At 42.9% G+C, this 26,165-nt stretch overlaps 1 protein-coding gene across 2 annotated transcripts in view; it reads right to left on the bottom strand.

The window, feature by feature from the left end:
• NWD2 (NACHT and WD repeat domain containing 2) overlaps window positions 1-24,765 on the bottom strand; it is a 162,255-nt gene extending 137,490 nt beyond the window's left edge. For both annotated transcript variants that reach the window (XM_019741957.2, XM_019741958.2), the window contains exon 1: window positions 24,592-24,765. In XM_019741957.2, coding sequence (XP_019597516.2) covers window positions 24,592-24,742 — 151 coding nt within the window. In that variant the 5' untranslated portion in view covers window positions 24,743-24,765. The remainder of the gene's footprint in view (window positions 1-24,591) is intronic.
• Between the last annotated feature and the right edge of the window lie 1,400 nt (window positions 24,766-26,165).

The raw sequence follows: 26,165 nt of genomic DNA, 5'->3' as shown, positions 1-26,165 counted from the left end.
TTCCTTTTTCTCCACAGCCTCTCCAACACTTGTTACTATTTGTCTTGTTGACGATAGCCATTCTAACAGGTGTGAGGTGATATCTCATCGTGGTTTTTATTTGCATTTCCCTAACAGCTAATGAGGTTGCGCATTTTGGATGGTAGAAGAGGGTAAAGGGGGTCAAATACATGGTGATGGAAGGAGAACTGACTCTGGATGGTGAATACATAATGCAATATAGAGATGATGTATTATAGAATTGTACACTTGAAACCTATGTAGTTCTGTTGACCATTGTCACACCAATAAATTAAAAAACAACAACAATGAAGTCCTTGGAGGCAGAATCTATCAATTGTAACTGCATCAGTTATTGTTTTTAATTATGTTGTAATGAAAATTAATATTAATTCCTGGCATATGATAGGGACTCACATCTTCATTTAAAAAACGCATTAACACCAGGAGGTATTTCAAGACTCCCAGGATTTTCACTACTCCAGATTTACAGCCTTTAATGTCTGGAAATCTATAGATTGTGACTAGATGTAGCTTTGGGTGAAGTCCTCAATTCAAAGGCCACAGGTTTGTCATCATGGGCACTACATTTCCTAGAGAAGAGGCACATTAAAAATGTGCATGACCTTTTGGTATCTGCATTAGAGGTTAAAGATACTCCTTTTGTCCTGACTGATAGGTTCTTACGAATTCTTAAAAGTTGTAGGCTCTGATGAAGTTGCAACTGTCAGCGGTGGCACTGCTTTCCTCCAATTCCTACTCCACGCTCTTTTCCCACAGCTCTTTACCTCCCTCTTTGAAGCACTAGTAGGTTCCTTAACATGAGTGACAGCCCTTACGGTGTATCAATATAAATAATCACAAAAAACCCCAATAAGTAATTAAATGAATGATTGGTGAAATGAATCATTGCAAGATGTGGAAAAAACTGCTATTCTGCAATAACAATTTCTAATTAATGTCATCATGAAATATTTATGATTTATAGCAACAGAGTCATAGAAGAAGGTCCCAGAATCAGGAAACATAGGGGACACAGAAAACTTGATTTCTGTTTCTCTGTGTTTCCTTTGTGGTCACATGCATTCTGTAATAACCCATATTCTTTGCTACCTGTCTATCTAAATTCTACTCATCTTTCAAGTCCCAGCTCAAGCTATGACATTTTCTCAAGTTATTAAGCACCGTAGTGCCCTTCATTTTCCTGAAATTTTAGCTCTTATTTTAATTAACCTTGAGCTGCCTTGAGGTATCTCTTCTAAAGTGTTATTTTCAACTCAACTCAACACATGTACTATCAGTGTGGCACAGCACTAGGTGCTCAGTGGGAGAGGTGGGGTGAAAATCAGAAAGACATAAGCACTTCCTTCAAGGACTCAGTATGTTAGTATAATGATCCAAGGCATATAACATATGACCAATGCCATGAAAGAAAAACAGAGAAAATACAGATGTTACAATTAACAGTGATATAAATTAAGATGAATACAAATAAAATATAATGGGATTGGAGAAGAAGTCACACCAGATTGGTGGCTACAGCAAGTATTATTTATTCCATTCAACACCTTTGCCTTCCTTCCATCTGTTTAAATATTTTTCCCAGTTCTGCTCTCTAGCTTCAATACATGACCATCTGGCCATCGTGATTAGTCCAAGGGTTGGACATGTGACCTAACCAAGCCAGTCTGAGTCTTACTCTCAGGAGGATGCACTTAGAGGTTTTTCCCAAACTCTAGCTGAGGGAGAGAGCTTCTTTTTCTTTCTGGTTAAAAGCTCTAAAATGATAAGCTTGAAGTAACCTGTGGCCATGTACACTTCACAAAGTTAGAAGAGATGGCCTGAGCAAATCTGGCCGGCATGTAGGGAGAACTGAAACCCGGCAGCCAGGCAGTCCTGATCACGTTCAAGTTCCTGATTGCTATGGATCGAATGTTTGTGGTCCCCACACCCCCAGATCCATAAGTTAAAGCCTTACTTCCTAATGTGATGATATTGAGGTGGGGTCTTTGGGAGGTAATTAGGTTTAGATGAGGGCATGAGGCGGGAGCTCCCAAGATGGGATTAGTGCCCTTGTAAGAAGAGAAGACCAGAGCCCTCTCGCCATGTGAGGATACAATAAGAAGGGGTACATCTCCATTCCAAGAAGAGGGCCCTTACGAGGAACCAAATCTCCTGGCACCCTGATCTTGGACTTCCCAGCCTCCAGAACTTTGAGACATAAGTGTCTGTCGTTTGAGCTAACCTGTCTGTGGTATTTGTTATAGCAGCCTTAGTTAACTAAGACACTGATCCTAGCTGTTTCTAGCCCAGATCTACCTCTGCCCTTACACAATTCAATTATTTGTGTTAATAAAATCTCCAGTATTTGCTTAAGTGAGTTTCAGCTGGGTTTGTCACCTGCAAACAAAGTGTCCAGGCTCATCTGGGAATATCAGAAATACTGAATGGAGAACAGAGCATTTGAGACTGGCCTTGAAGGATGGCTAGGATTCTGAAAAGTGAGCAGGATACAGGAGCATTCACACACAGAAGGAGACAGGGGGAAAGCACAGGACTGTAGCCAGAAGGGAGGCACTTAGAGGTTTGGTGGGAAAGGAAGCTGGAGAGGAAACAGTGGCCTTATTACAGAATCCTGAAATTGAGGTTGCAAAGACGTTTTCGTCTTAAAGCTTTCAATGTTGTGGTCGGCTAAATAGCCACCCCCGACGATGTCCACATCGTATTCCCTGGAATGTGTGATGGTTACTTTACATGGCAAAATGGACACTGCAGATGAGATGAAACTACGGATCTTGTGATGGAGGCATTATTTTGGATTATATGGGAAGGCCCAATATAATGACCAGGGTCAGAGTGAGAGGAGGAAATGTGACTATGAAAGCAGAATCAGACAAGGAAATGTGACAATGGAAGCAGAGGTCCTCGAGGGACATGTGGAAGAAGCTCGTGACTGGCTTCGAAGGTGAAAGAGGGGGGCATGCACCAAGAAATTCAGGCAGACTCTAGCTGCTGGAAGAGGCAAGGGAACAGAGTCTCCCCTAGACCGTCAAGAAGGAATGCAAGCCTATCAACACCTGGATGTTAGCCCAGTGAAACTGAATTCAGTCTTCTGGTCTCCAGAACTATCAGCTAATATATTTGTGTTGTGATAGCCACTAATTGTGGTAACTTGTTACAGAAGTGCTAGGAAACTAATACAAATGTTTTATGTTTGTTAGGTGCTTTCTAACTTGTCAGATGTCAACGACAGGAGCCGTATTGTACACTCTTGGGTGTAAGTCCCATGTCTCATACTTCTGGGTGTCTCTGCACAGAGACTGGGCAGAGTAGGGTCAAGTAAATTTTACTAGTTTGGATAATTCACTGTAAGTCACCCCATTAGAAGTGTATCATTTTATAGCTGAATATAAAAAAATCTTACTCTTTTAAAAAAAAATTATTCAGTGTTGTCATGACCTTCACAAAGCATTCCTTCTTTTCCTTCTCCTTCTCCAGTTTTACGCAGGTGTAGAAAAATGGACAATCAAGTCACTGAATGGACTGCACTCGGGCCTGAAATATAACATTATGTTTTGGTCTGATTTTAGTATTGTTGAAACTTGTGTCAATTTAAGCGTTTAATGGCTGGGAGATTCTTCTCTGTAGTTCATTCCCCCTTATAGATGATGCAGTAAACATTCTCCAGCATATTTTGATAGTATACCTGTGATGGCAGGAGAGCTATGCCATAAACGAATGCTCTGCATTTTATTTTTTATCTTGCAGGTATTATTTTGATTATAAAACAGTATTAAATGTCTAAAATATTAAAAGCATACTATATGCATCTAACTGTGATCAGTCTGTTATAGAACTTAAATAAGCAATTAAATATTTACATGTATACCCAGAATATAACTACATTAATTAAAAAAGGGCTAGATCCTGTATTTATTTTAGCTACTGATTTTATTTCTTATAGAATAAAGCTTCATTTTTACATCTTTTGCACTTTTGAAAATGTCTAGTTATATGTTAAGGGTATTTGTTTTTATTTTATTTGTGGAGCCGGGAATTTCATCAGGCTACAACCTCAATAGCTTTCAAATACAGATTGAAATATCTGTTTGACATATGGACTCATCCAGATATAAATATATTCAACCTCCTTGGGCAAAAAATCTCCAGAACGCTGAGTCTACTGGCTGTACAACAAAGTGACCTATTTAGGGAAAAAGGTCAGCTGGTTATTTGAAAAAAAAAATAAAAATAAAAATTATAAACAAAAGAACTCCAGGATGAGGAGGAAGAGAGAAACATCATTTTACCTCCGGGAGAGAAACTACCCAAATTACACATCCACCAAAGCTAAAGCAGGCTCTTCTGCAGCGTGAGGGACAATGAGGTCTAGGCCAGCTATTTAACCTTCAGCAAGCCACTCAAGTTCTCCAGGTCTTCCTATTATGCAGGAAGGGACTGATTAAAAAAATAGTCACCTATCACATCTGATTCAGCCAGGCACTAAATTAAGCGGACAGCTGTCTGTTAGAATTGGGCGTGGGTAGACAGATTGAAGAAGTTTGGGTCTAAAAATTTCCCGAAATGAATGGAATGGCTATTAAGTGCCTTGTTGCCCCGCATGAGACTCTCCATTTTAATAGCCATCAGATACGACCCTCGTGCTGTTTAACTGCTATGTTGTTTCAGGGTTGCTCAGAAAGTATTATTCACCTCACTGTTTACAGGAACTCAGTCAATGGTCAGGAATAAAGGCAATCTTTAATCACTTCCAATGACCATCCAAAACCCTACTGCTAAAATCGTTTCTTCTTTTTTGGTTTAAATAACTTAGAGCCCATTCTAGTCTATCATTCTCTTGTCTTTAAACACTTTTTCTGACTCTTAAAACTTACAAGGAACTTGAACGTTTTGTCTTCACACAGCTTGGCACAGCTGTTTGATATTGTTTCCTGCTGTATTTTTCCTAGACAGTCTTCTTTCCTCTTCCTTCCCTCCCCCTGCTCCTTCTTCCTCTTTTCCTCTTCTCTGCGCTCCCCCCCTCCACTTACCACTTACACATTCTATAATTCTACTTTCATTTTGAATCATCAAAAAGTCTAGCATTAATGAGTCTATTACGCCAGGCAGTGCCAAGTGTTGCCCATACATCATTTAATTAATCCTCATAGGAACCTTACAGGTCAAATAGTTTCAACGCTAAGGAAACCAAGGCTCAGAGAGGTTAAGCAAGAAGACACACTGCTACAAAGTGGGGTAGCCCAGGTACCAGACCTAGCATTTTCTGATTCCTGAGTCAAAGGCCACACAATTCTTTGTTTTTGTTAACATCTCGAAAAGTATTGTAGTAACCCCTGATCCCTCAGCTTCCAAACCAGAGTGGGGGAGGGAAACTGGTAGACAGCTCCAACCATACTGTGTTTCTTGGGTGAATGGATGCATGCATGAATAAAAAATAGGCAGTATGAGACTCCTGGTCACCGGCTATGAAACCCATGGCTCATGTGTTGTCCTTGTGGGTAATTTCCCTTTCCTGCTACAATTACAAGTTCTAATATGTATATCCAAAATGCGCTGGGATCTTAGCAGCTGCCAAAACTGTACCATGCAGCCCCTGGATGGCCCTGATGGGGGTCACATCACAGCTGCTGCTGCTGGGCTGCAACGCGTCCTGGGTGACGTTCACCTAGGCCTCTGGCATTGATCTCCATCAATCTCACAGTGGTTGCTGTGCCCTGAGACAGACAAGGTCGAGCTGATGGTCCTTGCTCACCAACTCTATAATGGGCTCCCGAACTGCTGCCTTAGTTTGCCCTCTCAAAGAATTTTTGACAAGTTTCCTGGGAACTTTGTTTAAAGGATGTGGCAGGGAATTCACCTAGAGCTATACCAAGAAGCAGCCTGTGCCACTTTCTAGCACCCAGGACCAAGACTGACCGTACTCTCTGCCACCTCAGAGAGGATGCCCTGTCTACCCAGGTCACAGATGAGTAGGTGGCTTTTACTCTCTCATGTGAGTTTTAGTCTCAAGGTTTGGGGCACTTTGCCACCTCGAAAGATCCAGTTACTGTGTCTCTCATAACCTTTCATTTTAGTTCCTAGGGACCATGGTAGCCAGGAGATGTAGGACACCGAAGGAAGGAACTGCTGAATTTCCCCCTCCACCACCACCACCACCACCACCAAAAACACCCCAAAACATAGATACGATTTGTTTAAACAAAACCTACTGGAACATATACACCCATGTGAATGCTGACCTGTCCTTCTCCTACGCAATTCTCTTAAAATCACTTTGAAAAATAAGTTGAATCAATGAATGAATATGCTCCCCAAATAAATAGTAGTAATCTTTATCTTTGGAGGGGTAAAATTGGTTTCTGGGGCTAAGTCTAGAAATTATGGTGAGAGAACACACTGGCCCCACAGGATCTGGCCTCCTTAAGGTCCCCGATGTCACGTCCTACGAGGGCAGATGCTCAGCAGAGACACCTTATTCTGGCTGCTTCCACATGGCTCCTGAGCTGGCTGGCTGGTACCGTCACATGGGGGTGTTAAATTTTGTGAAAACTGCCCTCTATCTACTCTCCACCATGCTGACTTTGTAGCTCCTTGTACACCCAAGATGTGTTCTGCCACAGGGCCTTTGCACTTACTGCACTTTCTTTGGATTTACTTCTGGGCAGAAATGCGTGACTCCCTTCCTCATTCCATTCATGTCTCTGTTCAAATATTATCTCATCAGACATCCCTCCTCTGACCACTCATTTCTGGGAGAGAGAAACTCTGCCCCATTAGTTTTCCTCCTAACCTTGTATTTTTCTTCATAATACATATCATCACTTCCACAAACATAAACATTTTATTTAATTTGCTTTTTCACATTATGGTCCCTCCATTAGAATGTGAATGCCATATGGCGATGGTAGGAGAAATGTGTACATTAAATAAACATAAGTTATTTAGCATTGTTAAATTCTATACCCTGAAGACATAGAACAGTATCTTGCATGTAGAAAACCCTCAATAAATATTTGATAAATGACTGTTGTGAATTCCAGATTAAAAAGGGGGTCTGACTATAATGTAATAAACTATGCCTATTCTTGTGGCTTGTAAACTTATCTGTTGATAATTCTACAAAAGCACTCTTTAAAATGTTTATAACTATGGCCTCTTAAGATGTCAACCTTGACAGACAGTTGGAAATAAACATTCTGGCTTAATATAAATAAACAGAATATAAATGCTTTCTAACTACATCATCATGTCATATATCTTTCCCTCTCCTATTGAGTGGGTAACAAAGACACCACTGGCAGATGAGTATTTTTTGTTGTTTTTAATGATTGCCAGCTAGTTGAGCCAGGCTTGATGTCATTTCTTCACTAGCTGAGTTATTAGCATTCCCCAGGTAAGGAGATAATGGAGCTAATAAAAATGGTCATAATTTTAGTTACATTTAATGAGAGTTTATTTTGTGCCAGGAATGTGATAAGTATTTCACAAGCTTTGTCTTATTTAAGCCTCATAAGAATCCTATGATACTTTCAATTTCAGAGATAAGCATATCTAGGATTAGAGAAATTAAGTAATTTGCTTAAAGGTCATGGAGTCAGAAAATGGCACAGAGCAAGGTCTCAAACCCACGTGTTTCCAACGCCAGATTCTGAAGCTCTAACCTCTATTACTTACTAATGCCTGTGTGTGTCATGTGTTGTACGTGCACACATGATGGGTTGCATCGTACAATTCAGGGGAGAAAGCCCATCCTTTCTACCCAGAAGTTCACATTCAGCCACCCAGTGATTTTATCATCCGAAAGTCTCATTTGTAGAGACTTAAGCATAAGTATCTCCATAAGCATAAAGAAGAGGTTCTTTATGATTATTTCCTCCCACTCATACTCTCCAGTTTTAATATTAAACATTTGGGAAGGGTTTCTAAGTCCTGATGTTTCCCACCAACTTTATTGTACGCTGTTACACTTCCCAGTTTCAAATATTCAACAGTGTACATTTACATTGTACACTGCAGTTTCAAAAGTGCTTTTCCATCCATCATCATGACAAACTTCTGAAGTGAGGAGGACAGGTGGTATTTTTCTAATGACAGAGTAGACATGTTCACAAAGTTAGGACAAAGAGCTAGACCCCACACTTCCTCTCCTTAGAAAGAAAGAAAAAGTGAACTGCTGGAGAGTTTCAAAGAAATGGAATAATGTAGCACCAAAGTTGGAAGGAGCCCCAGAAGTCCGGTTTTTCATCCACCTCCTTCTACAGAGGAAGCAAGAGAGTCCCGGAGAAACCGCTCAAGGTCACAGAGCTCCTGATCAAAGCAGAAGTAGAAGCCAAGACATTTGAGGCCGTTTTATGCCCTCATCCCACCTCCTGAGGTCTTGAGGACAAGAACATGCACACAATGCTATTAGAAAACAAGGAGAAAGTTCTTTTGTGAAAACACTCCAACACCTACATGACTGTGACACAAGCCTGACTGCAGGTGATTTAAATGGAACACAAAATGAAACTTGCCACAAAAATAACGTTACAGAAGTGGCAGGGTTCCTAACTGGCCCAAGTCATAATGCAGCTAGACCATAATACTAGCAATCGTTGATTTCTCATTGTTTTTGTGAGAAACACATGGGAATTTAAAACTGCACTGCTGTTGTCTAGTTTCATGGCAGAAATCTCTTCTCGCCTCACCCCTCAGTCCCTGCTTTCCTGGGAGGAAGGCATCCTTCTCTTCCCATTTTTCCCTCCCTTGGGTGGCTGCAGCAGAAAATGGGGAGCTGTATGCATGGACAGTGGCTTCCTGGGAGCCCCTCTGCAGGCGGGGGGTGGGGAGGGGGAGGCAGAATGCTGAGCATCAGCGGGGTACAAGAGGCTGGGAGGCTGCTATCCCGGATGTGCCTGCTAGGATTATCTGAAGAAAAGGACATTTAGGGCTTAGCCCAATGTCTGGGTCTTTTTCTGAGATTAAAAAATAAATAAATAAAATTTGAAACTCACTTTTTTCTTTTTTTTTGATTCAATACTTCATGTACAATCTTTTCTTTTTGTTTTTCCTTACCCATTTCCTTTTAGAAAATTAAGGTCTATCTCGACGGTATCAAAGACGAAAAGAAAAAGTTATACTTTTGCTGATGCCATGAGTAGGATCAAAGCAGTCCTGTGCTCTGGGGACAGCTCCAGTGGAGGTGAAAGTAGGGGGAGGGGTCCCCCTTTTAACACTCAGCTGACCTCAAAATGTGTATGTAAATTTCTTCTCTGCCAGGATCTACATGTGCCAGGGGAATCGCAGCTTAGGTTTCTAAGCCCGGAGCTTCGTTTGCTCCCAGGGCATCCAAGGATCACACCACCTGAATTCTGGATTCAGCGCCACCCCGTGCTTACCAGCTGTGTGACCTGGGGCAGGTTCTAGGACCTTTAGTCTCAAACTTCCCTTCTGTCAAAATAAAAACAAAATTTTAAAAACACCTGAAACTAATTTAAAAAATAGTGGCTTTTAACCAGAAAGACAAAAACAAAAACAAAAAAAAAACCCCAAAATCATATGTTGCATATCTTATGGGATTCTGAGGAATAAATTCTGATGTAGTTACAGTGAGCCCTACACAGAAACATTATTTTTTTCTTAAAACTCTTCCAAACACATGAGTTTTCAATTGACTCTTAAGCCAATGTTGAGTAGTTATCTTACAGTATTGTATACTAAAGTAACTAACGTTCAGTACTCACACAAAATAGGTACTCAAGAAATACTCGAACTTAAAAATGCTGTAAGAGAAACAAAAGTGGAGAGGGGGAAATGGGGGCAGTCTTCCTCCTGACCTGGCCTTCCCTGGGGTTCCTGTAGGTCGTGCTACTGCCAGGACCAACTCTAGTTCACACAACCCATTCCCCTATGTTCCTATGTTCCCTGTCATCTCGCAATCCTGCCACCAGCAGAGCTAACCCCGTCAGTAGACCAAACTCCTCCCACCTGTATGGCTGCTCACCTCCTCTACCCCTAGGCTGATGGGACCTCACCCGGAGGCCAGCTGGATCCCCAAAGGAATAGTTGTAGAGAGCCAGCCCTCGAGTCCCTACCCCCTAAGGCCAGAGTTCCAAATAAATCACATTCCAGGAACACAGCCCCCCCATTTTTAAGTAGTAACAAACCCCAAACTTAAGAAACAAACACTGTTTTTGTTTCCAAACTCCTCGATTCTAGGGCCTTCTCCTTCATTCCCTTTCACTCTCAGATCTGCAAGGCAGAACCAATGAACAAATGGATGATTAACCCTTTCCAGGTTCAGCTCATCATCCAGGAGTAGTATCTATCCCTGGCCCATGTGCTGATTCACTCAACAGACCCACCTTCTCCCTTCTCTTCACATCCCCGCTCTCCCCTCACCCACCCCAAACACCAGCATCTACAGGAACACCAGTATTGTTTCCTCAGTATAATGTGGGCTCACAGTAACTACTACGGCACACAGTGAGAATTACCAACTTACATACGGGTTGGGTCATTCCACCACAACAGCCCCTTGGAATGAAAGAGTTTTCAATAACAGATGAGATTCGTATGGAAATTCTTCCTAGGTAAAACAGGCTGCTCATTTTTATAGAGTGGTCCTTCCCACATAAATGTGGGCACCACACATTCCTTGGAACATCTGTGGCAAGCACACTGTGCGCCAAGGTCTAAAAGATTAACAGGAGTTGGAAAAATGACATATAAATTTTTATGTAGAATAAAAACAAACATCAAAGGCATTGTTTATGTGTGAAAGAAATTGATTTTTAGTATGCAATGTTAGCACATCTTATATTAAAAGGCAGAAGTGCTATCTTTTTATTCTCTCTGAATGTCATTTTATTGAAATCTACTTGCTATCTGTGATTTTAAAAGATTTTTTATAAGTAGCTTCTGCTTTTTTTTAAACATGAAAATTTTAAACTTAATACCTTATAATCTGAGCTGAAATTATGTTTATGTGTTAAATCAACTTTTTGAAATATGCTGTTTTATGTAGTCTTCTAGCTAAAAGCATACATGTTTATATAGGTGGCATAATTTGTGAATAATGACCCATGTCATACCATGATTTACTAAAAAGGAAGTTATTCAAGTAATTTTCATTCCCTTTTAACCCTTATACCTCTTCTTTTATCCCCAATGGCTTTTAGCAAACTCTGATCTATAATTTTTGAGTCCTTGTTATCTTTCAGGCATTGTTTTAGTATTTCATTTATTTCTTGCAGTAATCCTATGAAGTAGTTATGATTATGCCCAAATTTCAGAAGGGACAATGAAGCTTGAGGAAATTAAATACTTTACCCAAGATTATAACAAATCTTGGGATTCAAATTCAGATCTAACCTCCAAATTCTTTAATTGTAGCAAGCATACACTATAATGTGTGTTTTATTTTACTAATTGTATTTCTCTACTGCTGTATATCAAAATCATTTGCTTAAAACAATAACAGTCATTCCTTTTCCCCTTGAATCTGAGATTTGAGCAGGGTTCCATGGGGGTAGGCCAATCTCCACCCACACAGCCTCAACAGCGGGGACAGCTCAAGGGCTGGGGGGAGATCCATGTACAAGACAGCGCCTTCTCCTGGCTGGCAAGGTGGTACAGGCAGTTCCCTTCTTTCACAGGTGCCTCTTCATGGGGTGGCTGGGTTCTAAAGAATGAATGTTTCAAAAGACCAAAAGTGAAAGTGGCCAATTTCTAAGTCTGGACCTAAACATGATACTGTGCCATTTCTTCCATATTCTATTTGCCAGAAACAGTCCAAGATCCCAGATTCAAGGACAGAAGTCATATATTCTACCTTTCAATGGCAGGTGTGCCAAAATATTTGAGGAGCATGTGACAAAACCCCCACACCTGATAAGATTTCCAGTTCAGCAGTGATTCCATTATTTGTGAAATTCCTGTTTTATGAATGCTCTTACCCCAATGACTTCACAGAAAAATACCTCCAAATGGTAGCTTCTCAGAGGTGAGAAACTCTGGATCTTTGTTCATTTCTCCCACATATTGGTTCTGCAATTCCATCTCTATATTGATGCTTTAGACTTCTGAATAAAGACCCTGGGCTTAAAAAGGGAAATTTAATTTTCATGTCTTCTTTTCAGTGTTTTCAGCAATTTTTTTTCTTTAACAATAGATATCTTTGGTTAAATTTTATTGCTTTTTATCACACAGTGGCCTCAGTCATTTTTGAACTCTGTTTTAGAGAATTTTCTAGAATATTGTCAATTGAGTGTAAGCTGCTCAAGCTACACTTTTTGCTTAGCAACTAACTAGTATGCAGGTTCTACCACATGCAAGTAGATTTTCAGTCTATGTAACAGTTTCAACACATTTTCCTCCTTTGGGAAGCAATGATTCTACTAATTCTGTCATTTGGGCAAGAAAATTTCCCACCAATTGTTTCTTGGGCAAACTTTTCCTTTCACTCTGGCTTGTCTTCTCTGCTTTGGCCAAACAAAACAAAACTCAAGCCTTTCCACTTTTTGTTGCTAACACTGGCCCGTTCATTCCAGTGTTCACAAGTACAAACGCACTGCACAAACAAGGACATATATTATTCTGAATTCCTTATTGATACTGAATAACCCTTCCTGCTGCCCAGCCCTGCATCTATTCTCGGAGATACCTGAAGCCACAATTTGTGCCACCTGTAGTGCTGGCTGTTCCCAGACGCTGGACCCAATAGTGACCTCAGGAAACATTTCATATTACTTGTATCCCAGTCCTCTGAGTCTCAGGGTCAAGTCACTCAGGCAGCCCTTCTGGCCCTAGCTTGGGTTCTAGTCCTGACAGCAGCCTTATAACTTGTCCTAGGACCTCAGTGCCACCTTATGACTAGGGGCTGGGATTCTGCCTTGATTTTTTGCCAAAGGCTTCCTGCTATGTTCCCATCTCAGGATGAGGATCTTGTGCCCAAATCCTGTTTCACCTTCACGCTTTGTACCTGCCCGAACTTCTCTATTATCTGAGTAAACGTCTGAGTTATTTTTCTGATATTCAAGGAAATTAAACAGATTTCAGCATATGCTTTGCTCACTTGCTGAGTAAACTTTTATATTAGAATCTCTGGTACCAAATGCTTTTCCTTCAAAAACTGTGCCCCTCTCTTGGATCTGGACTTGTTTTCATCACTTAAAGATGGACTAGCTCCCCACTATTGTATAAAGGTCTGTTTCTCAGATTTGATACATCTTGGTCTTTCCATCTGGACTAAATGTGACCAGCTCATGCCTGACTGGTGTATCAGATAGCACAAGACTGATGCCAATTATTCCAATTGGCCCTTGCATGTAAATATCCTTCTCACAACCACAGTGCTGGTATTTTTAGTAGTTGGTCCTGCCTTATAGATGGATGAGTCTAATGAACAAAGCCAGCAATATGTAGCTCTTACTTCCTTGTAACTCTCCACACCAACCAGTTAGGAGTTTTGTTGTACACAATGGGTATCTAATCACTATCGCAGCTGATGCTTAGAATAAAATATGAAGGAAATATATTCAGTGGCAAGACTCCCTCTGAATGACACTACATATAATGGAACAGATAAAGCATTATGAAGGGTACCCTTTCAATTTTGTGGTTTCATTTCTGAGTTAGATTCTGTAATCACTCTTAGAATAAGACACCTGACATCTGGGCTTTGCTCTTCGCTTTGAGTGAATCCATGTCAAAGTCTTTGATATATTTTGGATTGAAAATGAGATTTCCAGGAAGTATTTCATTAGAAGTGGGTATTACTCCCTTTGAATTGCATCCAAAGCTGCAGTTTTTTATCCTTTTATTAATGTTCTATCATATAACTCCTTTTTTTCTAATTATGCATCAGCCAAATACTTTAATTTGCTTAATAAATCTTGCTTGATTTCAACAAAAAAATATGATGGAAGCCAAAGCTTTGATGAAGCGATAACAAAGGTGTCTATCTTTAAGTTATTAACACGAGACTTTCTTCTCGACCGATTGTACATAACTCAGCACCTATATGCACTTCAGAGACACCAACTACAAGTTTTATATTTATTTAAATTATATATGACTAAGAGCAAAACTTAAAAAAATTTTTTAAGTTGAAAAAAACTTTAAGCTTACTGTATCAAACCCAATTACACAGTAGATGAGTTCCTGTTACTCTGTAGGAATCACATCATTTGCTATTTTAAAATGTGTTTGTGAATTTGTATGTTTTTTTCAAGTGTCCATTGCTGCATTTCACTCTATCTCAAGACTCAGTGGTTTAAAACAATGTATTATTTCTATAGAGATGAGAGGACTTTCCCCAAGGTCATGTTAAGCATTTCTCCTACGAAAGTATTCTGATGCTGATATTTGATACACTTCCTGCTGTCGTATGTAAAGCATGTCATGCCTTATAGCTCACTGTATTCTCCATTTTGTATAAAGACACTTGGCCATCACATAATTTGCACTATGTCAAATGAGACATCTAATTTAAAATGATTCTGAGTATTTAAAGGACTCCACTGTGCACAAATGTTAAAAATGAAATAATATTCATATTAGGGGAGAAGCCCTTCTTCCGCTAACTGGAGTTCTCTTCGGGAGCATATGACTCCTGGACCCTCTTTACCTCTTCACTTGCCCTTCCCAGATGTGGGGTGGGGGGCGTACGGGGTGGCTAACGTGATTGGAAAATGTGGGATGAATAAGCCATGCAAGCTCGACCCACTTGCTCACTCCTTCCCCGGGGACTGACTGACCTGTCCACAGAGAGTGTGTGCGGGTTATGCTCTCTCCCCAGGCTCCATGTGTCACAGGGCAGACTCTCTGCAGGTCCCCCAGTATGTGGGTGGAAGAATGTCTGGTCTGGCGTGTAGCATTAGGAAGCATAAAAGCATTCTCCATTATTATCTTTATCAGAAAAAATAGAGATGTTTTTATCTCCTATCTGCAAACTCTTTGGCCTTTTTTTCTCAGTTCAGAGCTGGACAGGTTCAGGAAGGGTCTTGTTTACGGAGTCACCGTCCGTCCTCAACGACTCATCATCATCATCATCACAACTCTGACTACTAGCACTCGTAGAGCACGGAGCCAGGCTACTAGTCTACTCTGCGCGCATTCTCTCATTTCATCTAATTGTAACGAAGGTCAAAGGAACTACACACTATAACTGGGGGATTTGCTGCTACTGTTCAACCCTCCCCTCCTCGCGGCACACACATGCCTCTCCTCACATCAGGATGGGGTCTGTTTCGTCTCCCTTTGAATCTAGGGTGGCCTCATGACTTGCATGGATAGGATGCAGTAAAAGGGACATTCTGGGACTCCTAAGCCCAGGCCTCAAGAGGCCCAGAAGGTACCATTTCCTTTCTCTCGGAAGCCCCTAGGATGAATCCTGTGCTAGACTCCTGAATGATGAGAGAAAAGCTGGAGAGAGTGAGCCCTCAAGGAGGAGCCGTGCGGAGCCAGACGTAGGAGGGAAGCCTTCTTCTACCACCCAGCCTCACCCAGGCCTAGCTGAATGCCATCAAGTGAGTGTCTCCCACCAACACCGCGTGTTATAGAACAGAAGAAGCACCCTTCTTCTGCAGGCCAACCCTGGCCCAAATTCCCAGACATTCAATTCTAAGAAATGATAAATTGCTGTGTTAAGTCACTGAGTTTGGGGGGTGGGTTGATTATCAGCAATAGACGACTGCTACAGAAATAAAACACAAACTTGCAGACACCCTTTAAAATGGCAAATGGTGTCACTGCTATGGTGTAGCAAGGTCTGTCGATGATTTATTAAACCATCCAGTCACGATCTATTCGTATACAGCATACCTATATGGTCCCAGTCATGCTTTCTGTTAAATGTCATCCTAAATGAGCCACATTCAAAGGACAAATGATATCACCTCAAGATTTCGGCTCCACTCTTATTCAAAGGGCTAAAAGCTCTTCATTGAATAATAAAGATAATCCTTTTCTACTGCCTGCAGAGATTACTTCATCACTTTGCCTCATATGCAATTAACTGTCCATCCTCAACGGATAGTGTCGGATAGTTTCTACACCCAGGCTCCATTCATGCTTCTGAGGAGCCCTCCCAACCCCTCACTCTGAGCTCCCAAGGTGGCTTACTCCTTCTAGGTGTCTCTTTAATACTCTGCACATATTCTAGCACAGTGTCCATCATATGTATTACATTATTAATGTAACCCCATGAAAGCAGACCTGCCTGTTTTGTTACTGCTGTATTCTAAACACCAGAACAGTACCCCATATGGAGTGGGTGCTTTATGCACATTTAGTGGTTGAGTAAGTGAATGAGTGAACGTGCCTGCTTTCCCTGGGCTAGAATACTGTTTCGTGATGCTGAGTATCCATTACCACTTCCTTTCACTCTCTCCCTTGTGGTGTAGGGGCTGGAAGCCTGACGTTCCTAGTCTTACTTTTTGCCAGGGTCCAAATGCAATTCTGGTTCTGCCAGAGGAATGTACCTACAAGAGATCTGGAGGGCAAAGAGAGTCAGTGAAGTTCCTTGGCCACTAGCTGTGGCAGTTGACATGCGGTTTCAGCAGATGTGCCTGTTTCTCGAAGCAGACTAGCTACCCAGTATCCAGTGGCAGCTGTGATACTCACAGTGGCTTCTGCAGTTTCTTGCCCTCTGAGTGATGGCTTTTGCAATGTCACCTAAATGCCTTTACTGCTCAGATCCTTACAATGACTGTTCAGAGCACCTAGTTCCCTGAATATTTGGAGTAGTTTCGTTTTAACTACTGAATTCTAACTGATAGGCCCCTATAGACTGAAATCCTTGAGGGCAGGAAATGCTTTATTCATCTTTGCACACCCATATCTGCAGTGTCTGGATCACAGTGGAAACTAATAGTAATAAAGATAATAAGAATAATATCAAACATTTATTTAATGTTTACTATGTGCCCAGCATTGTTCTAAGTGCTTTATATCTATTAGCTTATTTAATATACTATGATTGTCCTCTTTTACAGATTAGGAAACTGAAAACAGAAAAGTTAAGCAACTTGCTCAAGAAACCACAGCATTAAATGGTGGGCTGAGTTGTCAAATCCAGGCAGGCAGCTGGCCCTCAAGTCCATAGTTGTATCTAATACTCTCTTTCTGCCTGAACAATGCTTGCTACAGGACTTGGCAATAAAACCACTACAATTTTAGAATTCATTCATTATATATGTCCTGTTTGCACTTATCATAAAGGAGAATATCCTGACCTGCTATTTTAAGACTCTTACCCTTTAAAGATGTTCCTGGGTATCAACACAGCTGTGTGTGTGTATATATGCACACATACACATGTTCTTTTGCTATGCTCAACTGTAGTTTGTCTGATTACTCATTAAAACACTGAAAAAACAGGGAGCCTCGGAAATAATTATCATTGTAAGAAAGGTAGGAAGAACCATGGTGAAGGGTATTCATAGGTTTTATATGAATTGCTTCATGCATGTCTTTCTGCCTCTTGTCTGGGAGCATTTGCTAAAGTAGATGGCCACTGGCTGCAGGAACAGCAGGGGAAATATTTCTCTCTTTACTGTGTCTTCTCCCAAAATGGAGACTAAGCTTTTCTACTGAGACTCCAAAGATATGGGGTAGAGAACCAGGGAAGATGCAAAGACACGCAAAGTAAAAAACATGAGTGGGAACGGATTGACCATCTGATCGGTGATATTGTGGACAAAAGTGAACAATCCTCAAAGATGACCAGAGCATAAATCTGGGTGGGGGGAATATGTACGAAAATAAGTATTAGAGTATCTACGGTATTCTCCCCTCCACATTGTCTGCTGACACATGGAGAGAGATCCACTAGTATAGCAGCCCTGGACAGAGCTATCACTTACTCCTTAGGGGAGAAGTGTCTTCATCTGATGGATGCATTTGGAAGGAAAATCAGAGCACAGAGCTTAGCCCTTTTGTTCTCTCTCATAAGTTAACTTATCATTCTTCTCTGCTTCTCCAAGTCTTAAATTTTAAAGAGGTCAACTCTGCCCACTAGCGGTGGGAGGGGGCAAGTTTGTGCCCTGTCCATTGCTAATACCGTGTTTCCCCGAAAATAAGACCGGGCCTTATATTAATTTCTGCTCCAAAAGACACATTAGGGCTTATGTGCAGGGGATGTCATCCTGAAAAATCATACTAGGGCTTATTTTCCGGTTAGGTCTTATTTTTGGGGAAACACAGTAGTGACCGGGAGTGTAAGTTAGTGAAATTGTGAGGTTTGGTATTGGGAAATCCACTTGTCTAGAGTAAAAAGCCACATTCCCCAATAAAGGTCCACAGCCCTTACCTGCAATTCCAAACTCCTCAAGTGTTGAAAATGAAAAATGTCCCCCAATTAGTAAAACCCAAAGAGATCTGAGTCATTGGTAGCAAAACCTGACCTTAACTGACATAAGCTACTTACAGTCTTTTTTACTCCACTTAGAACTTTGTGTCCCATACAATCACCAGTAGCTGCAAATGCTTAGGTAAATTTAAATTACAATAAAATATTAAAAATTCAGATTCTTAGTCACACTAGCCACATTTCAAAACCTCCATAGCTATATATGTAACTAGAGCGACCATACAGGACACCACCGATAAAGACCCTGCAGCACTGCAAAAAACTATTGTACAACACTGACTTACAGTGAAGCAAATGTTTCCTTAGAGACATATTCATACTTGCTTATGGGATAATACCCCAGACTCCATATAATAAACAGTATATGTGCCATTTCCCCCAAATTTAAAAAGTTTAGAATTCCAAAACCACATCTAGCCCAAAAGACCACCGATAAGGGAGTGTGGGTCAGCATCAGTTTTTAAACAGTAAGAAAGGCAGTATTTTGGTTTTCCATCTGCTTTAGACTTTACCTGTTATGGACTGAATATTTGTGCCCCCCGATGCCATATGTTGAAGCCCTAGCCCCAAATGTGATGATGTTTTGGGGTGATACTTTGGGAGGTATAGATGGTAGGGCCCCCATTAGGGGATTAGTGTCCTTATAAGACGAGGAAGAGACACAAGAGTTCTCTCTCTCTCCCAAACCCACCCACCCTCCCCGCACCATGGGAGACATGGCCTTCTTCCCTGTGACAATGCAGGCAGAGATTGAAGTGATATACCAACAAGCCAAGGGACACCAAGGATTGTCAGGAGTCACCCAAAGCTGGGAAGAGGCAAGGAAAGATTTTTTTCTAGTCAGTAAGAGCATGACCCATCTGACACCTTGATTTTGGACTTCTAGATTCCAGAATCATGAGACTACAAATTTCTGTTGTTTAAAGCCCAGTTTGTGGTAATTTGTTATTGCAATCCTAAGAAACTGAGACAGACTTTGGCACTGAGAAGTGGGGTACTCCCATAACAAATGCCTAAAAATGTAGAAATAGCGTTAGAACTGGGTGATGGGTAGAGGCTGGAAGAGTTTTGAGGTACATGCTAAAATAAAAAAGCCAACATTGACATGAAGGGACCAGTAAGGGCAATTCTGGCGAGGACTCAGAAAAAAAAAGAGTAGAGCTGTAGTGGAAGTTTCTATCTCCTTAGAGAATACATAAATCCTCATGGATGGTAAAGACCATTCGGGTGAAGTATCAGACAAGTGAAGAGCAGTTACTGGACATTGGAGAAATGGCAGTTGTTATGAAGTAGCAAAGAACTTGGCTGAAGTGTGTTCTAGTGTTCTGTGGAAGGTAGAACTTGTGAGCAACGAAACTGGGTATTTAGCTGAGAAGATTAAGAAAGCTTTCAAGGAGTGGTTTGGTTCTTCCTGACTGCTTAAGGAGAAAGATGAACTGAGGAAAAAATTGTTAAGCAAAAAGAAACCAGAACTCAAAGACCTGGGAAATTCTCAAGCCTATCCATAATGCAAAAAATGAGAAAGCTTGTTCTGATGAGAACACTAAGAAGGTGGTTGCACAACCATCTGACCAAGAAATTAGTATGGGTGTAAACCATGGCATTTGAACTGAAGGAAACAGACAGGATGAAACGAAGGAAGGCTGTCAGACTTCTTAGATCCTGTATGACTGGACCATATTGCTACTCAGCTGTGAATGTGAGCTATTCATCAAGAAGGACCCCCAAGGAGATTTGGAGATCATCGGGGTTTCAAAGGTGTGGGAGGGCATCACCCGGGTTTCAAAAGGGCAGACGGCCTCTGCCGATAGCCTTAGGAGCAGGGCACCCTGGAACCTTGGTGGATGACTCCCTCCCCACAGAGCTACGGAGGTGGGGCTGCACCCCAGTGGTCTAGAAGACAGAGCATCAAACCAAAAAGGATTATTCTACAGCCTTGCGCTATAATGGAATTTGCCTTGCTAGGTTTTCACCTTGTTTGGGCCCCTTCATATTTTCTTTCTCCCAATGTCTCCCTTTTGGAGTGAGAATGTCTATCCCATGCCTGTCCTATCATTTTGTTTTGAAAACCACCTACCTTACCTGGTTTCACAGGTTCACAGCTGGAGAGGAATTTTGTCTCAGAATAAGTCACATCTGGAGTTTCACCCATATATCAAATCTAGAGCCTCACCCATATCTGATTTAGATGATATTTAGGTAAGACTTTGGGCTTTAGAATTTAGAGCTGATGCTGGAACATGTCAAGACTTTTGGAGCTGTTGGGATGGAACGAATGTATTTTGTATGTGAGAAGAATGTGAATTTGGGGGGGTCAGGGTCAGAATGGTATGAACTAAATAATTGTGTGCCTCCAAATCATATGTTGAAGTTCTAATCTCCAACATGATGGTATTTGGAGAGACGCCTTTGGGAGGTAATTAGGTTTAGATGTGGTCATGAAGATGAGGCCTCCATTATGGGATTTGTGCCCTTAGAAGAACAAGAAGACCAGAGCTCATTCTCTTTCTCTTCCACCTGAGGACACAGTGAGAAGATGGCCATCTGACAACCAGGACTCTTCCTTGTCAGGAACCGAATCTGCCAGCACCTCGATCTTGGACTTTCCAGCCTCCAGACCTATGAGAAACAACTGTCTGTTGTTGAAGCCACTCAGTCTATGGTATTTTGTTATAGCAGCCCGAGCTAAGACTGCTATAGCTAAACTGGTTAAGAACTGAGGCAGGGAAGAATATTATTTATCAGGCCCCCTTCGAATTCCAATAATAGAGAATTGTATAGGCTCCTCTCCTCTGCATATTCATGGACAATTCAGGCTAATCACAGTGGAAGATTTTATATGTGTTTTAGAATTGTTCCAAGGAGGAACAAATGCCATTCTGGCAGAGAGACAGTGACTAAATGACCAGGAAAGTTCCAAAGATTAATAAAGATGCCACAAATGTTGAATGGGAGGTGGGATTAGATGAAGTCCAGGGCCTATCCCTGTAAGAGAATCTGGGACAATGCTATTGCCTCCCCCACACTGGTTCTCCAGTGAGTTTCACTGGTAAGGACTGGTCTGATGCAGAGAAGCTTTTGGACAGAAACATGTCCATCAGAGCTCAGAACATTCTGAAATTTCCTTGAATGCCCCTAAGGCTACCTCTTGGTGGAGGTGAAGTGAGTCAGGGCAGCCATGTTCCCTTCCTGCTACTCAACTTCTCCTGGCTGTCAGGCTTCAAGAGTAAGGATAACACTAAACCACTACATCTAGCCTATTTTCTTGTCCATATAGGTATAAGATGTATTACAGAAATATGGCATGAACCTAGCCCGGGCCAAAGAGTACCAAGAGAAACATTTGAGTTCCCTGCAGGTTCTACCTTGTTTCATTTTACTATATGAGTTCAGGCAAGTGCCATAGCCTGGTGCAGCCTCAGTTTTCATATCTGTAAATCAGAGAGAATACTCTGGTCCACCATCCTCACAGGGTTTGAGGATGGAAATCAACATAAAAATATTGAATGAACGGGTAAAAATGGTGAAGGGATCAAGAAGTACAAATTGGTAGTTATAAAACAGTCATGGTGATGTAAAGTACAGCATTGGGAATATAGTCAATAATATTGTAATCTCTATGTATAGTGTCAGGTGGGTACTAGACTAACGGGGAATCATTCTGTAAATTATATAAATGTCTAACCACTATGATGTACACCTGAAACTAATATAGAATAACATTGAAAGCCAACTGTAATTGAAAAAAAAAAAAGTTAAAAAATATTGAATGTGCTAATACATGGGAAAGTAATTTTTCCATTCTAAAGACATGTATTATCTTTATTACTGACAGAGAAATTCCATACAACCTTGTAAAGCAATACCTATTAAAACAGACCCTTGCTGAATGGAATCTTAAAAGTATTGTTATGAGTTCAACACAAAGCAGCTTTTACTTAGAGCATAAATTGGACTTCCGCTTGTAAAAGAAAGCATGAGATGATGTTCTTTGTCTTAATTTGACAGTGGAGAGGCTCTTGAGTATTGGCCAAGAATCCAATATTGGATTGTACCAAAACACACCATTTGCTTCCTGAATTATATCCATAAAGGTCTCATGGTAAAATGCTGCCTCTGACAGAACATTTACCAAGATTGCAAGGCTTCACGTTCAGCTCCTAAAAAATACCCATCTTCATTTTTTCTATTCAACATGTCTTCAACTGTCCAACTTGTACAAAATTTGACATTCTGGTCCTATTGAAATTTCTCAGGTGAGCTTCACGTGTCTGGTCTTTTAAGATCAATGTGCAAGCTGCTCAGCTCAAACAGTGACCAAAAGACATGATCAGCAACTCTCTCCTGTTTGCTTTCCTAAGCTAAAGCTTTTATTTCAAGAAACTAGAGAACCTGAAGAATCTCATGGATAGGCTTAAGGAAAGTTACATTAACCTCGAATGTTAATTCAATATTTAGCTGACTCGATGCAAATTCATTATCATTGGTTTTTATCCTAGATACTACAAATTTAACAAAAATTTATCAATGATATTAACAGAATTTTCACTGTATTTTAGAGGCAACTTATCTACAGAAAAATAGTAATTTAGCTAGTTTTACAGCAGCGCATTTTTGATGAGATACTTCTCATGAGATTTTTTTTCCAGCTCAGAACTGAAAATTTGAAGATTAAACATTTTCTAACACAATTCTCTCAAACACTTTAAAAATGTTTTAGCAATATTTTTGAAAACAACAATGGAAACTTAAGTTGCAGATTTTCTTAAGTCCTTAAACAGGCTGCATATATCCATGGTTTTCTTATCCAGATTTAAGTAAAAATCCTGGAAGACATATTTGAGATAAAAGGATTTTAAAGAGCGTACTGTGGCTTCCTAAAAGCCTCCTTAATTATTAAACCCCTTGAAAGTGAGTCATGCACTGATAAAGGCCAATCTGCCCCCCTAAAATGTACAAAGTCCTTGAAATACTAATTAGAATTAGTGGGTTACCGATCTAAGTCGTTCCTCAAGCCCCTTGTCATAATGGGAGCTTTACCTGAAATTCCTTCTAGCACTTTTTCTGAAACACACATTTTTTAGAAAGTAATTTTTGTTGGTTCTCGCTGCTTACTTTTAAAAGGCAACCAGAGTCTTGGGTTTTCAATGATTCTATCCAATGACTGAGTGTCAACGTTCTTTTTTCCTTTTACTTTTTTGTCAGACCCTAGGCTTGTTAGAGGGCAGAAAAAGTTAGTCTCGGCTCTCGCACGTCTATTTGCTCTCCTAAAAACTCATCTTAACAGCTGAACATTTATTGTTCTAGAAAAGAGCAATTCCTGCAGTTTTAATCGAGTTCAAGTCAAATGCATCCTACTTTTTCTTCACTTACTGGGAACGAAAGTTAACATTCAGACCGAGAACTGAAAAAGCAGTAAGGAGCCAGGAATTAACCACCCAGCGCTCAGCCGCTGTGATTTGTGAATGCAATAATCAACAAGTTTTCACTTAGCGTCCGCCATCCAGGTGCCTAGCCTTAGGCAGCAAACACGACTGAGAAGGCCAGGTTCTGTACTGGGGAGGTCAAGCCGGGACCCAACTGTGGAGATGGGTTCATCCTGGGCACTTCACCGCGAAACCAGCGCCCAGGTGAGCGCCAGCCTGTCCCGGGACCCCGCGGGTCGTTTCTTCTCCATCTTCACGGGCCTTCGGTTCACAGGGGTCTGTCTCCTCGGTCCCCCAAGGCAAAGGGTACCACTGTACCCGCCGAGAGGCGAGTCTCGAGGAACTCTTCACCTGGGTCTGAACAAGTAGCAAAGGAGGGAGCCGCCATTCGGGAACCTGACGCGGAATGTAAAGCAAGAGCTACTACTTGCGTCTGCGTTAACCACAGCGAAGAAACAGCTAAAAGAAAGGGAAAGTGGGTGGCAGTCGCAGGTCGGAGCTTCCAGAAGGATCTGCTAATGCCTGGGACGTTTCTTATCTCGACGCGGCGGAGTAACCCATGGGGTGAGAATGGGTGTCCTAGGAGAAGTCAGCAGGCAGAGGAATTGAGTGAAGGGAGAATAAAAGTGGTTCAAATGAAATTCCCATGCGCTCAGGGCAGCCAAGGCTTTAGGGGGAGGAAGGGAGCGCAGAGACGCACGGCGCACCCGGCTGTGCTGCGGTCATTCTCTGCCGCTCCCGCCGCGCGGACGGACAGAAGGACAAACAGACAATTCCGAGCGAGGGACTTACCTTCAGGGTTGGCGCTGATGAAGACCCGGACGCTGCGGCCGGCGGGCACGAGGTGAGAAGGCAGGGCGGTGAGGTTCCCGGAGAAAGCCGCCCGCCGGAGCGCAGAGTCCCGGGGACAGGGCAGCTTGGTGCCCGCACCGGCCGGCCACATCGCCCTTTGGAGGACTAGTCGCCGCCGCCGCCTCCTGCTCCTCGGGTTCCTGCCCGCGGCTCCGCAGAACAGCAAGGTCGATCCCCGCAGGCGGCGGGGCTTAGAGCCGCTCCGAGCCCGAGGCGCCGCCGGCGAGCTCCGTGGCGCACACCACCGGCCGGCGGAGAGCGGCCATACGGACCCTCGAGCCCCTGTCGCCGCCGCCTCCTGCCCCGCTGGGCGTCCGCCTTCCCTCGCCGCCGGAGTTCAGAGCAGCAGCCGACTGGAGCCGGAGGTCAGCGTGGCGGCGGCTACGCGCGCGGCGCCCCTTTGCGTGGGGAAGCGCCCGCGCCTGTCGCCGAGTCCGCGACCATCTCCCTGCCCGCGTTCACCGCGGAAGGAGGGGGCAGCAAAGGAGGCTGGGACGTAGCGGGCGAGGAGAGCAGACCAAACTTTATCTACGAAAGGCGTCTGGAGTTTATCGGAAGCAGCCTGTCGCGGGGCGCAGGAATCACCCACGGTTTAAAGGGCTGCGGGGGCTGGGGCCTGGGGCTGCCCACGGTCTTCCGGGGCTTCACTGAGGACGATCCCCGGCACTCGCGGCTGTCTCCTTGGTGGAGGACAGGAAAGAAATTAGCCGCAGATTCCTGCTACTCCCCCACCTCTCCTAAAGGTCAAAGAAGCCCTGAGAATTTTCGGGAATGCATGCGTGTCGGCGTCTGTTCCTCTTTGCCTAAGTGCCGGGAACCCGAACTCAAAGTTAGACACATGCACCTGGGGCCGGACCCTAGGGTCTGACGCATCTAAACGCGGGACCGGCTCCGGCGTCTGGGAGGGAGTGTCACTGCCGCCCTGTCCCTCGTGGCGCAGGTGGCCGTGTCCTGCCGCTCCTCACGCGCAGCAGAGCCGGGGTTTTTATAGCGAAGCCCCGCCGCTCACGTGCTCTTCGCCGCGTGGTCGCGGAACCTTTCCAAGAGCGGATCCCTGCGGGGAGCCCTCCAGAGGTCTCTAAGGCCCCAGGGGTCCTTTCTGCTCCCACCCGGGCGCATTCAAAGGCCATTCCTCCAGCCCCACGGCTCCGTGCCCGCGCAGGCCTTGAAGATGCCGGAAGCTCCGCGCCGCCCGGCGTGTGCCAGGACCAGGCGGATGGGTGTGGGCCCCGGTGGGCGCTGATCTGCGCATCGGCTCGCAAAATGCAGGTGGGGCGGGGTGCGAGAGGTCAGAGCTGGCGTTGGGCCGCTTTTCCAAGTCCGTTCAACGCCTGAGTCGGCTCCACCTGACGCTGGTCTAAGGTGGCCAGGCTCGAGAGGGTCTGGTCCACGTCCGGGGTGACGTGAGATGAAAAGGGACCCAGCCATAAAATTGCTATCTGTGGGCCACACTCCACTGTATCTATGGAAATACTGCAAATCCCCGGATAGGAAGGGAGACCTGGGGTAAGGGA

Source organism: Rhinolophus sinicus, linkage group LG02, assembly GCF_036562045.2.
Source record: "Rhinolophus sinicus isolate RSC01 linkage group LG02, ASM3656204v1, whole genome shotgun sequence".
Lineage (NCBI taxonomy): Eukaryota > Metazoa > Chordata > Mammalia > Chiroptera > Rhinolophidae > Rhinolophus > Rhinolophus sinicus.
The sequence above is the reverse complement of the archived record's forward strand: the minus strand, read 5'-3'. Positions and strand labels throughout refer to the sequence as shown.